This window comes from Cydia amplana, chromosome 16 (genome assembly GCF_948474715.1).
Source record: "Cydia amplana chromosome 16, ilCydAmpl1.1, whole genome shotgun sequence".
Taxonomy (NCBI): Eukaryota; Metazoa; Arthropoda; class Insecta; order Lepidoptera; family Tortricidae; genus Cydia; species Cydia amplana.
Window position 1 is genome coordinate 2,369,447 of NC_086084.1, and position 16,078 is coordinate 2,385,524.

The 16,078-nt window shown below is 38.4% G+C and overlaps 2 protein-coding genes across 2 annotated transcripts in view; both read right to left on the bottom strand.

Moving 5' to 3' along the window:
- LOC134655325 (uncharacterized) overlaps positions 1 to 4,388 on the bottom strand; it is a 113,820-nt gene extending 109,432 nt beyond the window's left edge. Inside the window, exons 1-2 of the mRNA XM_063510776.1 lie at positions 4,274 to 4,388; positions 2,513 to 3,254 (exon numbers count right to left, since the gene is read on the bottom strand). Coding sequence (XP_063366846.1) covers positions 2,513 to 3,254; positions 4,274 to 4,277 — 746 coding nt within the window. The 5' untranslated portion in view covers positions 4,278 to 4,388. The remainder of the gene's footprint in view (positions 1 to 2,512; positions 3,255 to 4,273) is intronic.
- Positions 4,389 to 13,297: 8,909 nt separating this feature from the next.
- LOC134655326 (phospholipid-transporting ATPase ABCA3-like) overlaps positions 13,298 to 16,078 on the bottom strand; it is a 55,767-nt gene continuing 52,986 nt past the window's right edge. The window contains exons 45-48 of the mRNA XM_063510777.1: positions 15,545 to 15,685; positions 15,371 to 15,513; positions 14,794 to 14,876; positions 13,298 to 13,471 (exon numbers count right to left, since the gene is read on the bottom strand). Of these exons, the coding sequence (XP_063366847.1) occupies positions 13,298 to 13,471; positions 14,794 to 14,876; positions 15,371 to 15,513; positions 15,545 to 15,685 (541 nt within the window). The remainder of the gene's footprint in view (positions 13,472 to 14,793; positions 14,877 to 15,370; positions 15,514 to 15,544; positions 15,686 to 16,078) is intronic.

Genomic DNA, 16,078 nt, shown 5'->3' on the forward strand with positions numbered 1-16,078 from the left:
ATGAAGACGAAGAAGAAGACTGAAATGTATTCCGTCTATTTAGGGATTCAACATATTGCTAATATAATATTTCGTAAGTACCTAGTTTTAGAAGTTAGACTTATTAAAGGTGCATAAAAGTTTCAACGTCATTTACTTATTTTTATAAAGATAAAGATAAAAAAAGTTTATTTTTCAAGTTGGCACATTACAATATTTGCAATGCGCTTCTTATGAACGTCTAATGAAGCTACCCTACACTTCTGCCGGATATTTAAATCCTTCCAAAATTGGAAGCTATCCCAATATGGGATCGACAAAGAAACTCGGCCTACTTTAATATACCTAGGTACGTGATCTTTATGTGGCAAAGCATGGTTTGAAATCATCTTCTATGATTGTAAAAAGGAAACGACATTTACTTATGAGTTTTTATATGAATTTAATTTTAGCTTAAAAATATTACATTTCACATATAACTTTCATGTGCCTATACTTATATTAAAGTTTGTTACATGACTCAGTCTAGGCAAAGACAATTCATTCTCTTTGGTCTAAGTGCGAGTAGGTACATAGTTCATAAAAATCGTTAGGGATATTTTACAGCCAATGTCATATGTCGGAATGACTAATGGTTCGTGGTAAATATCGTATCTTCCTTTGTTTTGTTGCTGATTTCATTCTCAAACCTACCTAACGATACTTTTAACGGTACAAAATTAGGAATACATTGCATATTGATCATCACAAGATCTACAATATACATGTAGGTACTTATACTCAATATTAGTCTTGATTACTCTCTAATTCTATAGCATTAGACAACACTTCTCTACTAGATGAAACTACGCGACTGCGTGTCAGCGTATTTCTAAATTTAAAGTAAACAAAAAAACATAACACTGCGAGCATTGCGCAAAGAAGTGTCCCAAAGTTGGCCGCCAAATACCTGTTTGTGATGTTGGCAAGCTTTTCTAGATTCTCATTCCCCGCGAGCAATATTGTATGGTCACTATCCTGAGTCTTATTGTTTATCTCAGTCTGACTTTTACATGTTATTCCGTTCACATTTTCTGTGTCATAATTTGGGGATTGCGCTATCAAGGAGAGGGAGAGCCCTTCATGTATATACTTCGCCAACATGTCACATATTAGCGGGTTACCTCCTATAGATAAAGTTGTTATGGTAGCTCCAGATGATGGAAATTCAGTGAGATTAACTTTGTCTATAAAATTGTTATCAAGATAAACGACTCGCAAACTTGGTAGTTCGTAAAATAATTTACCATCAAATCTGTGAAATCTGTTATTTGATAAGTTAATTCTACTTACGCGCCTCATACCTTCAAATACGCCAAATTGAAGGAATGCCAAATAATTGTTGTTTAAATTTAAAGTGTAAAGAAATTCACAGTCAATAAATGATCCTGGTTGAATATATGATATTTTATTATAACTGATATCAATTAACGTTACACTACGCTGCTTTTGGAAATATATTTTGCTTATAGATGTGATAACATTGGAAGTTAGCTGTATCTGTTGCAATTTTAAATTTGTGTTATTTATGGAAAATGATTCAATCTGATTGAATGATAAATCTAAAAATTCTATTGCCCCAGTACCATTGAATACGTTAAACTCTATCAGTTTTATGTTACTATGTGATATATTGAGTTTATTTAATGATCTCATTCCGTAGAATGAGTCATTCTGAAGGGTTTTGATTTTACATCCCGAGAGATCTAAATCGTAACATGAGGACAATCCATTAAACGTTTGTTGTGGGATATCAGTGATAGGATTATTTTTTAAATTGAATATAGTCAACATTTTTAAATTGTTAAACGATTGAATTTGTATATCTTCGATGGCATTATTAGATAGATCAATTATTTGCAGCGAAGTGAGAGGTTCGAAAGCTTCCCTTCGGATTTGCTTTATGGCATTATTATTGATATAAAAATGACTTAAGTTCTTTAAACCTGTTGTATCAAAATCTATGCTCCGTAGCTTGTTAAACGATAGGTCTAGTTCATCTAAATAGTCGAGGTTTCTAAATGTAGTCTTACTTATTTTGGAGATAAAATTTTTACTGAAATTCAGTGATCGGAAAGAAGGATGAGGTCCGAATAGATCGGGCCCCAGCTCCCCTATGTCCGCGTCACTGAGGTCCAACTTTTCAAAGTATAGACCATTAAATGCGTCAGTATCTAAATAGCCTGCTAAAGTATTGTTATGGAGTTTTAGATTTGTGATATGCGCGCCTGCAAAGGCTCCCGACTCTATTTTCGAAATTTTATTAAATGACACATCAAGTGAATAAAGAAGACTGTTATTTTGAAACGTTGATTTTAATATAGCCTCAATATTGTTGTTACTTAAGTCCAGTTGCGTTAAAGAACTTAAAGAGTTGAAAGAAGAGCTATGAATACTTTTTAAAATATTGGAGCTGATATTAAGATATTTTAAAGCGAACAGGCTATGAAAGTTATCCTTATTTAAATGTGCTAGATCGTTGTGATCTAAATACAATTCTTGTAAACTTACTAGACCAGCAACAGAAGAGTCAAGCTTTATAATCTTGTTGTTCGAAATGTCTAACGTTAACAATCCTGTCAGATTACTGAACGTGTCTTGATTAAACGATTCTATGTAATTGTAAGATAAATTCAAATGTCTTAATGTAACATATGGTGCGATGTTGTTCTGTAGCACACCCTGGATATTATTATGGCTAAAATCGATAGTAGTTACCGGTAACTGCCAGTAGCTAGGCCAGCCTATCTGGGCGTCTAAACGTTCTATATTATTATAGGACATATTAAGCACGTTTATCATAGTCGGTCTTGCGAATGCCGCTAGATTTAGAGAGTCAATATTGTTGCTTGAGAGATCAACTATCGTAGCTTGTCGCAGATTTAAAACAGTTTCTGGAAACTTCTTGATTCTACCGTCCGTTATCGAGATGGCGTTAATATGGTCCTTTAGCTCGTTTATGACTGATGAGTCATTGGTGCTGAAGTCGAAATCTGTTGCCTCTACGGAGATACTGAAGTTCTGATGTAATATATGTTCTTCTGAATAATCGTTGTATAAGTACACGCAGGGCATTTGGACTATGAGGCTGATCGCATCGCTGAGGTCGCGGTGGCAGACGAGGTGACCGCCGCAGGGCGTGTCATCGCCGATCTCGTGGATGTCGCAGTCGCTGTATACTGGAGGGCCTGTAGCGACCAGTAGCGTCAGTATTAAGGTCGCTTTTGCTGTGTGATCTGGAATTTGAACCATCGTGTTTTAACCATATTATTGGGATGAGATGGGAGACTTACGCGCGGAATCTAAATCACATTACCTAACCGAGCCGATCAAATCACAAGAGTCCCTAGTGCACGACCCAAGATAAAACTGGGACAAAGGAAAAGGAATAGGTACCTAGAATATTTTATAACGAATAGAGCTCTTAACTGTCACAAAGATCTCTGTATTATTTTGTATCTGAGTCTCTAAATGATTGGATTTTAGATGGGTATAGTCTTTAGTTTGAAAAGGACATATTACAATGGGTTTAGAGTATCTATGTTACGTCCTCAATCAAAAGGTACTACATTGTCGCTTTGCTATATAGGTAAGGACGTTCTGACAGGTTATTTGTATGAAGATACATAATATTTCGTCTTTATGGTAAGCGACAAAAAGTGGTACCTTTTGATTGAGAACGTCACATATCTAGGTATTCGTATTCCAAAAACAAAAGGTAAAGTTTTTAGCTCAAAGATTTGTCTACTCGCCACAATCGGGGATTCCCCTTGTTATGTAGGTAGGTACATATATACAACGTGTTACATCAGCCACTGAAAGTGGGGTGGGTACTCGTTGTACAGGTTATAGGTAGGTACTGAGCAACTTAATCACTATGGGACCAACCCCGAAATAGCGATAAGAAAATTGACGCTCCCATACAAGATATCAATATCAGCCAGCCAAAATGTATGGGAGAGTCAATTTTTTTTTCACGATTTCGGGGTTGGTCCCATAGTAAAAGTTGCTCAGTATGACCTATACAACGTGTACCCATCCATCCCGCTTTCAGTGGTTGGTGTAACACCTTGTATATGTTTAAAAGAGCAAGCGGAGGACAAACATGACAAAGGAGCAACTAATTAATGTAATGTATAACTATCATACAGGTTTAAAAATGCACTCCTATATTTAAAACATCACTGGCCAATTTAAACCCCTAAGCCTCCACGGATACGAAACACAATATAACAATAAAAACAAATGTACTCACCCATTTTATCCTCTTCATATGGCAACTAGAACCGATAGGTACTGCCTAATATTAGAACAAATAACCTAATGATAATTATTTGAATGGCTATCTAATGACCTAACTGTAAACAGTGGCAGTGCGACTGCCCGAATGACACTGATATGAGACCGAGTCCGTTGTTGTGTCGTAGGTATTGGCAAAGAGTTATTTATTGTGGAAGAGGCGTAAACGTTGACAGCTGAGATGGCGCTGTACGGCGCCATATTTTGTAGTAACTGAATGCGTCGCGGAACGTATGAGGCCCAATTCCACCACACTTCTCTTTCCAAACAGACTCTTATACTTAACACAGCTCTATTCGAGAAATATTGTAGTCTTCAACGCGTTTAACAGGGCTATACAGAGACTAAGTGCCAGTTGTACCATCCGTATTTGACAGGCTGATCAACGTCAGCCGGTGTGCCGCGGCGGTTTACTATGAAACTCTCCGTACAATAAAATTAAGCGAACTCTTTAACGAAGACAGTTTGGTGCAACTGATTCTAGTTAAACGATTTTTTTCACTTTACACCTCTTCTACAATGAATAACTCTTTGGTATTTATCCTGTGTTATCGCGACTGTCATGCGTGATGCATAGAAGGTCAAGAGGGCATCAGACGCAGTCAAGCTTTCGTTTAGGACAATAATAAATTACATACCTATACCTATTGTCAACACGACTTAAGAGCCAACAGGAGTGGTCATTTCTCCATACAAACGTACTCGACTGTTTCCTCCGTGGGTTTTGAAGCTAGAGCAATGATTTTTTTCAACACAGATTAATATTGTCAATATCTGTGTCGGACCGTTTTGCTTTTTTTGATATTTTTGTTTTTTAAGGCGCTAGAGCCCTTCAAAAATGGCCAAAATGGCCTAATTGACTATGCCGCAATGAGAGGCGTGGTATTCAAAACTGATATCAATTAGCCAAAAAATCAAAACGGTCCGACACAGATAATGTCATAATCATTTAGATTTCCAAATTTGGTTACGATTGGTTAAGTTTTGGAGGAGGAAACAGTCGAGTACGAAACCTCGATTTTTGATATTTTTACGCAGGATTTTTCGCCATGTCCTTATCGCACTAGTGTTAGGAGCCGCTTCCGTTAGCGAGACGGGTATATTTACCTAAAATATTTAAATCTTAGCTCCTGTTGGCTCTTAATACGTTCGCCGTTCATGGCAACCGAATACTGTACAGTCAGCAGCAGAAGTTGCTAAGCGGACCCGCTGTTCAAAATGATCTTGACGCGAGTTTATTTTTAAGAGAGTAAGATCGTGTCAAGGTAATTTTGAACACCTCGCTCGCTTAGCAACTTTTGCTGCTGACTGTAGCTATACAAAACCGGGGTAACACCCGACGTCCAACACGGTACGAGGGTGGTCCCAGAAGTGACCGACCTGACACACTTAAAGAGGTTTTTATTTTGAGTAAATACTTTTTTAAAACAGAATACCTCTTTATAAAGTTTAAATTTGAAATTCGAACACATAGCGTCGTTTGTCTTTTGTTTAATAGCCATCAATAGTGAACGCTGTGAACAAATTTTCCGACATGGAGAAAATTGGCCATCGTTATGTGATACAATACTTTCATTTGAAAGGTTTTAGTCCAACTAGTATTAAAACGGAGCTAGATTCTACTATGGGGGAGTCTGCTCCATCGTTTACAACAGTAAAATATTGGGTGGCAGAGTTTAAACGAGGTCGCTCTAGTTGTGAAGATGAACATCGATGTGGTCGACCAAATGAAGTGACTACGCCAGAAACTGTAAAAAAAATCCAGAAAATGGTATTAGATGACCGTCGATTCAAAGTACGCGAGCTAGCAGACATGGCAGGTATTTCAAAAAGTGCTGTACATCGCATATTAACTGAAAATTTGGATATGAAAAAGATGTGCGCAAGGTGGGTGCCGCGATTGCTCACAGACGAACAAAAAATACATCGCGAAGATATTTCGACCGAGTGTTTGGCAAAATTTCACAACAATAAAGCGGAGTTTTTGCGGCGTTATATTACTATGGATGAAACGTGGGTGCATTATTTCACACCAGAGACGAAAGAACAGTCGAAGCAATGGACTCGAAGAGGAGAACCGGCCCCAAAGAAGGCTAAAACAGTTCCATCAGCAGGAAAGGTCATGGCCTCCGTTTTTTGGGATTGCCGTGGGATAATCTTCATAGATTATCTTCAGAAAGGAAAGACTATCAATGGCGAGTATTATGCCAACCTTTTGCATCAATTGAGTGAAAAAATCTGTCAAAAACGACCACATCTGGCGAAAAAAAAATTTTTGTTTCACCAAGACAATGCACCAGTACACACGTGTGCCAAGGCCATGACCAAAATCCGCGAGTTAAAGTTCGAATTACTTCCTCATGCACCCTATTCGCCTGATTTGGCCCCTTCCGATTATTTTTTGTTTCCTAATTTAAAAAAATGGCTTGGTGGTAAAAGATTTGCCAGCAATGATGAAGTGGAGGCTGCGGTTGATGGGTATTTTGAAGACCTTGACAAATCTCACTACAAACAAGGTGTTGAAGCTCTCGAACATCGCTGGGCTAAGTGCATGGAACTAAAAGGAGATTATGTAGAAAAATAATAAAAAAAAGTTTTGATTTTCTTTTGTTTTCTTTGTCAGGTCGGTCACTTCTGGGACTACCCTCGTATCCTCTAGCTAGGTCTAAAAATTGGTCTACCTTTCCATTCTAATTTGAATCTTTATTATGATCAATCTAAATTACATTTTCTCTTGGCAATTTTTGATTCGGTTCTTGTCTATAATTGGTTCAATTCGGCTTCCTTGTAACAGACAGTGATATGTATAATAAAATTGTCTATATCTTCAATATTTATTTCTGACGAGTACCTAACGTGACTATCAAATTTTCTAAGATGTTTGAACTAAAAGTAGGTACTCTATATCAGGGATGTTGCGAATATCCGCATCCGCATCCGCAACCGCGGAACTTCCGCATTATTTTCAACATCCGCATCCGCATCCGCATAAAATCGATGCGGATTTAATGCGGATGCGGATGTGGAACAGGTCGGTACAGGAACGTCTTAGCATCGGCGTAAGTGCTAGACTGCTAGGTAATTTAGTCATTAACCAAAAAAACCTATTAGAAATGAGCAGTCAAGCGTGAGTGGGACTTAATGTACGGAACCCTTGGAACGCGAGTCCGACTCGCACTTGGCCGGTTTTTTGAAATAAAAATTACTAAAATGTAACATTTGACGTTTTTTATGGTACTATCTTGACATCCGCATCCGCATCCGCATCCGCGGATGTGAGCCTTTAAAAATCCGCATCCGCATCCGCATCCGCGGATGTCAAAAAATCGGCATCCGCAACATCCCTGCTCTATATACCTAAAAGATAAGGCATTGGTTAAGAAAATAAAACAAAGGAAGTTAGAGTACAACAATAGGTGTTTATTCAAAAAATCAAAATAGTTGGTGTATACATGCAGTCTTTTTACATATTGTAATATCGTGCTAACGTAAGTACATAGGTACATATTATAGGATTAATAGGTGCGTCCACATTTAGCGAATGCGCCACTGTTGCGCCATTAGCGAACCTCTTGCGAACTGCAACTGCACGCGCGCCACGTCGAACAAAATGGCGTTACTTTTCAATTATTTGACATTTTAATACTATTATTGTATTGGTGTTCTGACTTTTCCCGGAAACCAGTATTAAGTTAGAGACAGCAACAGTACAACGAACTGCATGCGAGCATTGAGGGATACTTTGGAAAAATGATTCGCGAATGGCGCACCGTCGGGGCATTTTCCATATCTGGGGCCCGTTTCTCAAAAGCTTGTTACTTGTAATACAAATGGAAGTCTCTTTCTAACAAAAGCTGTCATAAAGTGAAATCCGCTTGTATTACAAGTTACAAGCTTTTGAGAAACGGGCCCCTGGACGCACCGCCCCTTCACATCCATCTAAATATATCCAAAATGGATTTCGATGAAAGGGTTCTAATTAAGGAATGCAATCGATACAAAATACCGGCAATTTACGGGTTTGTCAGTAATTTCTACACAATTATTACCGGTTTCTATTCCCTAATTGTTATAAGACTTAAAATAAATGTGATTATAAGTTTAATGTTAAATCAAATTGAACTTTACAAACTGAAACTAAAACGAATAAAAAAAACTAGTTTGGAGAAAATATTCTATATTGTAAAAGGGTTTATAAGTTATAATAATGTGATAATAAATAAACGTAGGAATAAATGAATGAAATTAAATTAGGTACTTATTTCAAATATACACAATATATGATGAATATCATATTCCATTCCTTTAAATAAAGCTTACAAAAGCCTTTTATATTTCTATACCTTTGGACAAACTTAGTACTATTAAATAAAAAATACGAAGAAAAAGCCTAGAAATAAAATCGTTTATATAATTTTATTGTATTGTTCCTTCTTAACCCTTTAACTGCCAAAACGCGCAGGGTTAGTGGTAAAACTTCTTGCATTTCCATAAGGTTTACGCGTAGTATTGAAAGGGTTAAAAACAACGGATAAATAAACGAGTTAATAGGGTCTATCATATTGAAAACAATAGGAATGTGTCAGTTCTTGTATAAGGGCGACTCACGGCAGCGTGCTGAACACAATTGCATGTGTTTTTTTTAAACATGACTAAGTATAATTTATAGTATTTCTTGAGGGTACTTTCAATTAACAATTTAGGCAAAAGTATCGTTATTATGGTACGGGGAGTTAAATATCAAAATGGAAATTGTATAATAAATCTATTTAAACACAAATTGCAATTGTTTATCGTAAAAAAAATGTACTTGGAACGTAAAATGCTCTAGTGCAGAAACGTATCATTTTCTGCACACCTTTTAGAACAACAGTGACCCTCTTTCAGAGCAGTATCAAGTACGGCAGGCGAGTCTAACTTGTTAGGGTAAAGGTGTCTTAAAAATCCCTTTGGATTCAAAATATATGTATACCTACTTTACACATTAATAATGTATTATATTAGTTTTAAGCTGCTATGTAGAGAGCTACCTTGAGCACTTCTTAGGACCCGCCTATATTCTGCTTATAAATATAATACTTATATATTTTTATTATCCATTTGGACTGAGCAGGAAAGCGGACCCTGGCGCTAGGCCGGGAAAACGCTAGGTTGAAGAGAGATCCATTTGTAGGTACATACCCGAATACCATAGTGGATTATTATTTGCAATTCAATTATTTTTCTTAGTTTACAAACCAAGCAATGCGAATATTGGAATCTGGTATTCCTAGAAAGGTATATGTTTATGATAAGGGAATGTACAGCAGTCAAACAGTTAACAAGCCTCTATAAATTAGGTTCCATAGCCCATTAGTACATTTCACATTCATCCCATAATACTTCATATATTCTGCTGCTTTAATACTTTGTTTCCTGGGAACCTATAATGCCCATACTTAATCTAAGTGCTATAATATTGAGATTACTCGGTGCTAAATAAAATATTAAGCCACAAACAAGGACAAAATATTTATAGGGTACCACAATACATCTTAATTTAGAACCTAATACGTTGTTGGTACATAAATTTCGCCTTAAGCCTAAGAAATTAAGGTGTGTTATAGGGCATTTTCGCTTAACCTTTTGGACGCCAGTGATCGATATATACGCACCGCAGGTTCAACGCCAGACAGATTAATCGGTCACAGACCACAGAGCAACATATACCTATGTGCATATGCATAAAGTTCAATTTCAGTTCGGTGACGTGGCGTCCGCGTGACAGCTTTTGTGTTTGACACGGCGTCGAAAAGGTTAACTGTGTACCATTACCGGCCTGTTAGCAATCGTCACCAAACTGACGGTCAATGTCAAATTTCATTTTGCCAGGAATGTGACGGTTGGACGTTGCTGAAACACGACTTAACCACGAAAATGCCCTAAAACGTCGGCGCTAAACCAATAACATTGGCATATTCAAATCTGTGGTTTAACCGGTATATTTTAAACCGGTTCTACACCTTGTTTATATCCCTTTTGCTAGAAAAGAGAGGAGTTATGTTAGGGTTACTAGTTGTAGAAAAAATCCTGCTAGGCATTTCAAAAATCGGTCGGAAGTAACAAGGCCACATTTTCGTTATTTAGTTCTTACAAAATACTAGATACGACTAGTGACAACCTTTATGACAAGTTCTATTATTACTGAAAGCACCTATTATTACATCTATCTGTAAAAATATCCAACTTTTTTTTGTATTTTGTTTATAATTTAGACTGAAATTTTATATTGTTTAAAAAATAACGTAGGTAGAGTCCATCTAAGCGAACTTTGCGCCGATTTGAATAAAACAAAGTGAGAGAGTGTATAAACATCGTATTTTTGTAGAAATTTGACATTGATGATGACATTCCACACTTTGTCATTGCAAATTGCAGAGTTATTTCGGACCTCGTCTAGGTAGATTTATTGTTTTTTTTTTGTATAATGTTATACATTCTTAATACACACTAACAAGCCGATTACGATATATACAAGCCAACAGTATACAATACTAAAGTATTTCTAAGTTTTTTTTAATTTACTATTGGATAGGAGACTATTTTATTTTTTTATTATTAACCGACTTCCAAATCTCAAAGAAGGAGGTTATCAATTCGGTTGTATGTTTTTTAAATAATATTGTTGTCATGAAAAATCGTCATGGTGCATGGATGTATGGCGGTGGTGATCGTCATGGTGGTGGAATTTACGAAGAATTAATTACGAGTTAAAATAATATTTTCTGGCTGTATTATTGTAGAGCGCTACCACAGAATATACAATAGTACCTAGCCTGTACCTAGACAGAAGATTCACTCTCTAACAAAACGCGCCTATCACGACAGATAGGACCGCTAGGTGGAGCGCGGGCAGGCGTCCGTTCCGTAGCGGTGCGGCTACTATGGCTAGACACCAAAATTGGTGTGGGCCGCATGTACTTGTAAGTACTTGTAGCGACGCGACGAAATCGCAGAGTGAGCCACGCCTGGCGCTACAAGGATTGACTAATATTTAGACCTGTCTGTGAAATATGTATATGTCACCGTTAAATTGTAAACACTCGTCAGTTTATAATCTCGCTAGTTAAATTATAAACTGACGGTAGGGAGATTATAAACTAACCTAACCTACGTTAGATTATAAAATAACGGGTTCACAATCTTACGGTGTCATATATATCTCAATACTGTTAAATGTGGCTGTAAGTGCAACTTGCATTTTGTGGCAAATGTACGAATTCGCAATAAACACGAATCATTAGTAAACAGGCCCCAATATGGCGGCCAGCCACACTTACCCGTATTAACCATAGGCCCGAGATACACTTGTAAGTTATACTTACGTAAGTAGGGACAAAGCTATTTGTTAGAACGAGATAACGATATTCATCTCTCATTCTGTAGTATAGCTGCGTCCCTACTTACTTGTAAAAGTTACAAGTGTATCTTGGGCCATAAATTAATCATACAGAAGTTCTTATTTGTTACTTGCGTAAAATGATATTGTATAAGCGGTGAAACAATGAATCATGTTCAATAAATAAATGATAATGATTAGGATATCACACGGTAAAAGGGCCGTCTTAAAATAGACCCGCACTCAAAATGAAGGCGTGAAGGAATGTTTACTTGAGTGAGGTATCCAGTCTTAACAGGTATCCAGTTTTTGATATTTCAAATGCGTTTTCTATCACTTACCTCCATTCCAAAACTTTTTGTAGCTATAAAGGTAGGACCCCCGCAAAGCGGGGCTCAATCGACGCTTTTGTTAAACTGTTAGGTCCATACAAAGGACCTGCAAAGCTAGGTTACATCTTTACAGCAATCATAGCAAAAGTCTAACCTTACGCAGCTGAACATATTAGTACCATCTATACGGTCTCAGCGAGCAAAACTTCTTCGAACGTTCTCCAGAATAGTTCGCTTTTTCACTGCATTTTCTGGTACTTATAGTTCGTTTTTTTTTGCATTAGAAAAAGACTATGCGATCTTGATGTGTCTTTTAGTTGAAAAACGCTTTATAAAAAGCAGTACCTATTACTTATGAAAGCAAAAGAATGTAAGTAATCGTATATGATTCATAATTATTACATATTTGCCGTGACTTATTTTTCAAAAGTGTTTTTCAATAAAAAGACACGTCAAGATTGTTTACCTATTTTCTAATGCTAAAAACAAAACGAACTATAACATCCTTGGTACAATGCCTCAAGGGCCTATTTTAGATTTAAGCTAGTTTTTAATTTCTTTTAGTAATACACTGTATATAACATGGAACATTAGAAGACTTGTGGTGTCTTGTGCGGTGAGTGGGCTCGATCGTGACCCTGCGTTTTATCACAAAATAGATACAGTACAGAAGTCAATCACATGTATGTACTTCACTTTTCATACCTACGCTCGGCGGTCGCTCTAGGGTTGTCGACTATGATTTATGCACAAAAAACTATCGTGGTAGTGGCACTCGTATCTAGTAGTGGCCGGAGCGGGGTGCTTACCTACCTACCTAACTGTTCTGTTTGACGTTAAAACGAACCATCGAAATACAAGCAGATACCTACTTACCTCTTTGAAACCACTGGTAGCTTAAAAAACGACAATTCACCGTTTAATGTTGAATTTAAACAACCGTCCACTCAACAGTTATAATAACTTTTGTTTTGTTTCTCCATTATTGTACAAAAAAGTTCACAGACGCGTGTCTCAAGCGGTTGACACTCGCGCTCGCACTGGTCCCAACCGGTCCGAGATATCGTGTCTGTGAGCAGTGTCTCTGTGTGCGTTGCTCGAGCGCACTTTGTATGTACATTGATTTCTGTACTTATCTGTTTTGTGGTTTTATTAAAATCTTTGGCCTACACATAGCCTATATTAGACACTTGCAAAGCGGCTTCACCTTTACAGCAAAAACAGTAATATAAGTCTAACCTGAGATTATGTTAGTGTTACCAGGTCTGCTCTATACAGTCTCAGCGCGTGCTTCTTTAGCCAGAGCGAGGAAAACTTCTTCGAGCGTAGTTTCCGTCACCGTGTAGTCTTCCACTATGGAAGGGAACTGTTCTCGAAGGTTCTCGAGTTGGGAAAACAGCTCGCTGTAGCGGAGCGAGTCTTTTACGTGGTAGCTCAGCATACTCTGCAATAAAACAACAGGTATGATGTAGTAGATCGGGAGCTAGGCGCAAATTTCGTCAGTCATCGCATCCTGGGCGATGACTAGTAAAGTCTTGGAGGATATAATCAAACGGAGACGCCATGTCTGTAATTTTCTGTACAAAACAGTCTGCCGATTTTTGCGGGGGGGGGGGGGACGTCAAATGTATGCGTAACGTAAAAATAGCCATGTCAGATAAACGTCAGTCCATACATTGTGTATGACCGTTGGCCGCCTATTTTCGACAGAGGGGAAAGCCTGTTAATGGCTACTCCGTTTAGTTGTATCCTCCAAGAGTAAAGTGGTTAAGGACGATGTGTTATTATCCGGGTCTCTATTGTTTCCCAAATAGTTGTAAGCTATAATGTGTTGCTTACCCGCATTTTCGTTAGTCATAATTCATTTAGTTCAGAAACGCGTCACTTTTCAGGATTGCCATAAAACAAACCTAACCTAACCTATCTATAGGATAACTTAACGAAAATCCTGAAATGTTAACGGTTTTAGTTTTATGAGTAATGATAATATGACAAACAATACATTATGACTTAAAACTTTATGGGAAACAACGGGATCCCGTTATTATCCTCCTAAGGCCCAGCCATACAAATGAAACATCCAAAATTTGCCACTGAAATTAGAACCTAAACTGTAGGAAATAGAGTTGATTTTGCGTTGTTTGAACATTGAACGAAACAAAGCAAAAGCGTAAAAGTTTAAATTACATCGAACTGAATAGGTACTATAGGTAGGACCGTGGGCCTTAGGAGGTTATTATTAAGCCTCGTGGACGTCAGCTGCCGCTCCGTTGGTAGGATGAGGAACGGCAGCCACCCAAACACGTAAAAAAACCTAATCATCGCTACGCGATTTAAAACTTTTGTACGTAACTTTGAATTATATTTGAAATGTTTTTACAGCTAGTGTTCTTCGCGGTAGTGTGTGGAAAAAAAGATTTTAGTGTAATAAATAAATACTGTTTGTATTTTTTCGGCGTTATTCATAAACGTCTGCTAAGTTAATCAGCTGATGATCGTCGTTTGTCCCTCTCTATGGCATACCGATAGATAGGGACAAACGACGATCATCAACTGATTAAGTTAGGAGCCGTTTATGAATAAGGCCGTTAAGGCTGATTTAGACGGCGCGCGAACTTGCATGCGATTTTAGTTACATTGCGGACTGTTGGTTACGTCCAATTCAACCGACCGATCAAAACCCGCAATGTAATGAAAGTCGCATGCGTGTTCTCGCATCGTCTAAATGAGCCCTTAGTGTCTAAGATGTAGACAGTGTTAGCATACCTGGTGCTGGTCCTGCAGCTCGCATGAGAACCGTGTGTTCAGCTCGCCCTTGAACTCGTCGAGTTTGGACACGCCGTCCGTCACTGAAAAATGTCAGTAGCAATGTAAAACAAACTAAAGTATGGTAGTAGTAGTAGTAAACTCTTTATTGTACAAAAAGACATATTAAAAATAACATACAATTAGTAAGAAGTACAAAGGCGAAGTATGGTATTCCTAGGAAACGAAAAAAAGCAGCAATTTACATCGAACAACGATGAAATGTAAACAAAACAGTTCCACAGCGATATTTCAAATTTGCCGCCTTTTTCTATTGACAAGATTTGCTTCACCAAGTATAATTTAGTATAGCCCGAGTCGATATCGTTCGAGAAATGGGCCCCAGGCTGCGGAACAGGGCCCCAGGCTGCGGAACAGGCCCCGTAGACAACATGCAAATCGCTAACGCTCCGTAGCGAACGAAACGCAACTGTCACTCTCACACTAATATGGAAGAGTGATAGAGAGACACAATTCGATGGCGAAGCGATAGCGAATGTCACCTTGGCTAGGCCGCCAGACTAGTCTCGTGACTCACCGTCCTGCGCGTGGCTCAGCTTGAACACGACGGAGTACCCCTGCGCGTGTTCAGCTTTAAGCGCGGCGGCCGAGACCAGCGCGCGCAGCTCGCCGCCAGACATGATGGCGATGCGGTGGCACAGCGCTTCCATCTCGTCCAGGCTGCGGAACAGACTAGCCTAGTGACTCACCGTCCTGCGCGTGGCTCAGCTTGAACACGACGGAGTACCCCTGCGCGTGCTCAGCTTTGAGCGCGGCGGCCGAGCCCAGCGCGCGCAGCTCGCCGCCAGACATGATGGCGATGCGGTGGCACAGCGCTTCCATCTCGTCCAGGCTGCGGAACAAATTATAGATTAACAAAATCAAGCAAGATCAAGATGTAGATGAACGTAAAAAAATCTTAAACAAAAACAAAACCGACTGCACTAAATAGTCTGTTCCAATTCATCAAATAGAGAGCAAATGCCTCGTACACTATAGGTGTGGTCTCATCGGAAGATCAGCGCTGGAAGTCGCCAGCAACATGCTGAGGTGAGACCATTTCGTGACACTTTATCCTTTTATGTTTCTCTGTTTTGTATGTTTGTGCTCATGAATTTCTATTATATTCTATTCTAATATTTGAAGAATTCCCTCGATTTCCTCACGATCCATTCATCAGATCCTGACGTAATAACAAAGGGATCAATATCCTGGATCCTGACGTAATAACAATTCTAAATAGGCC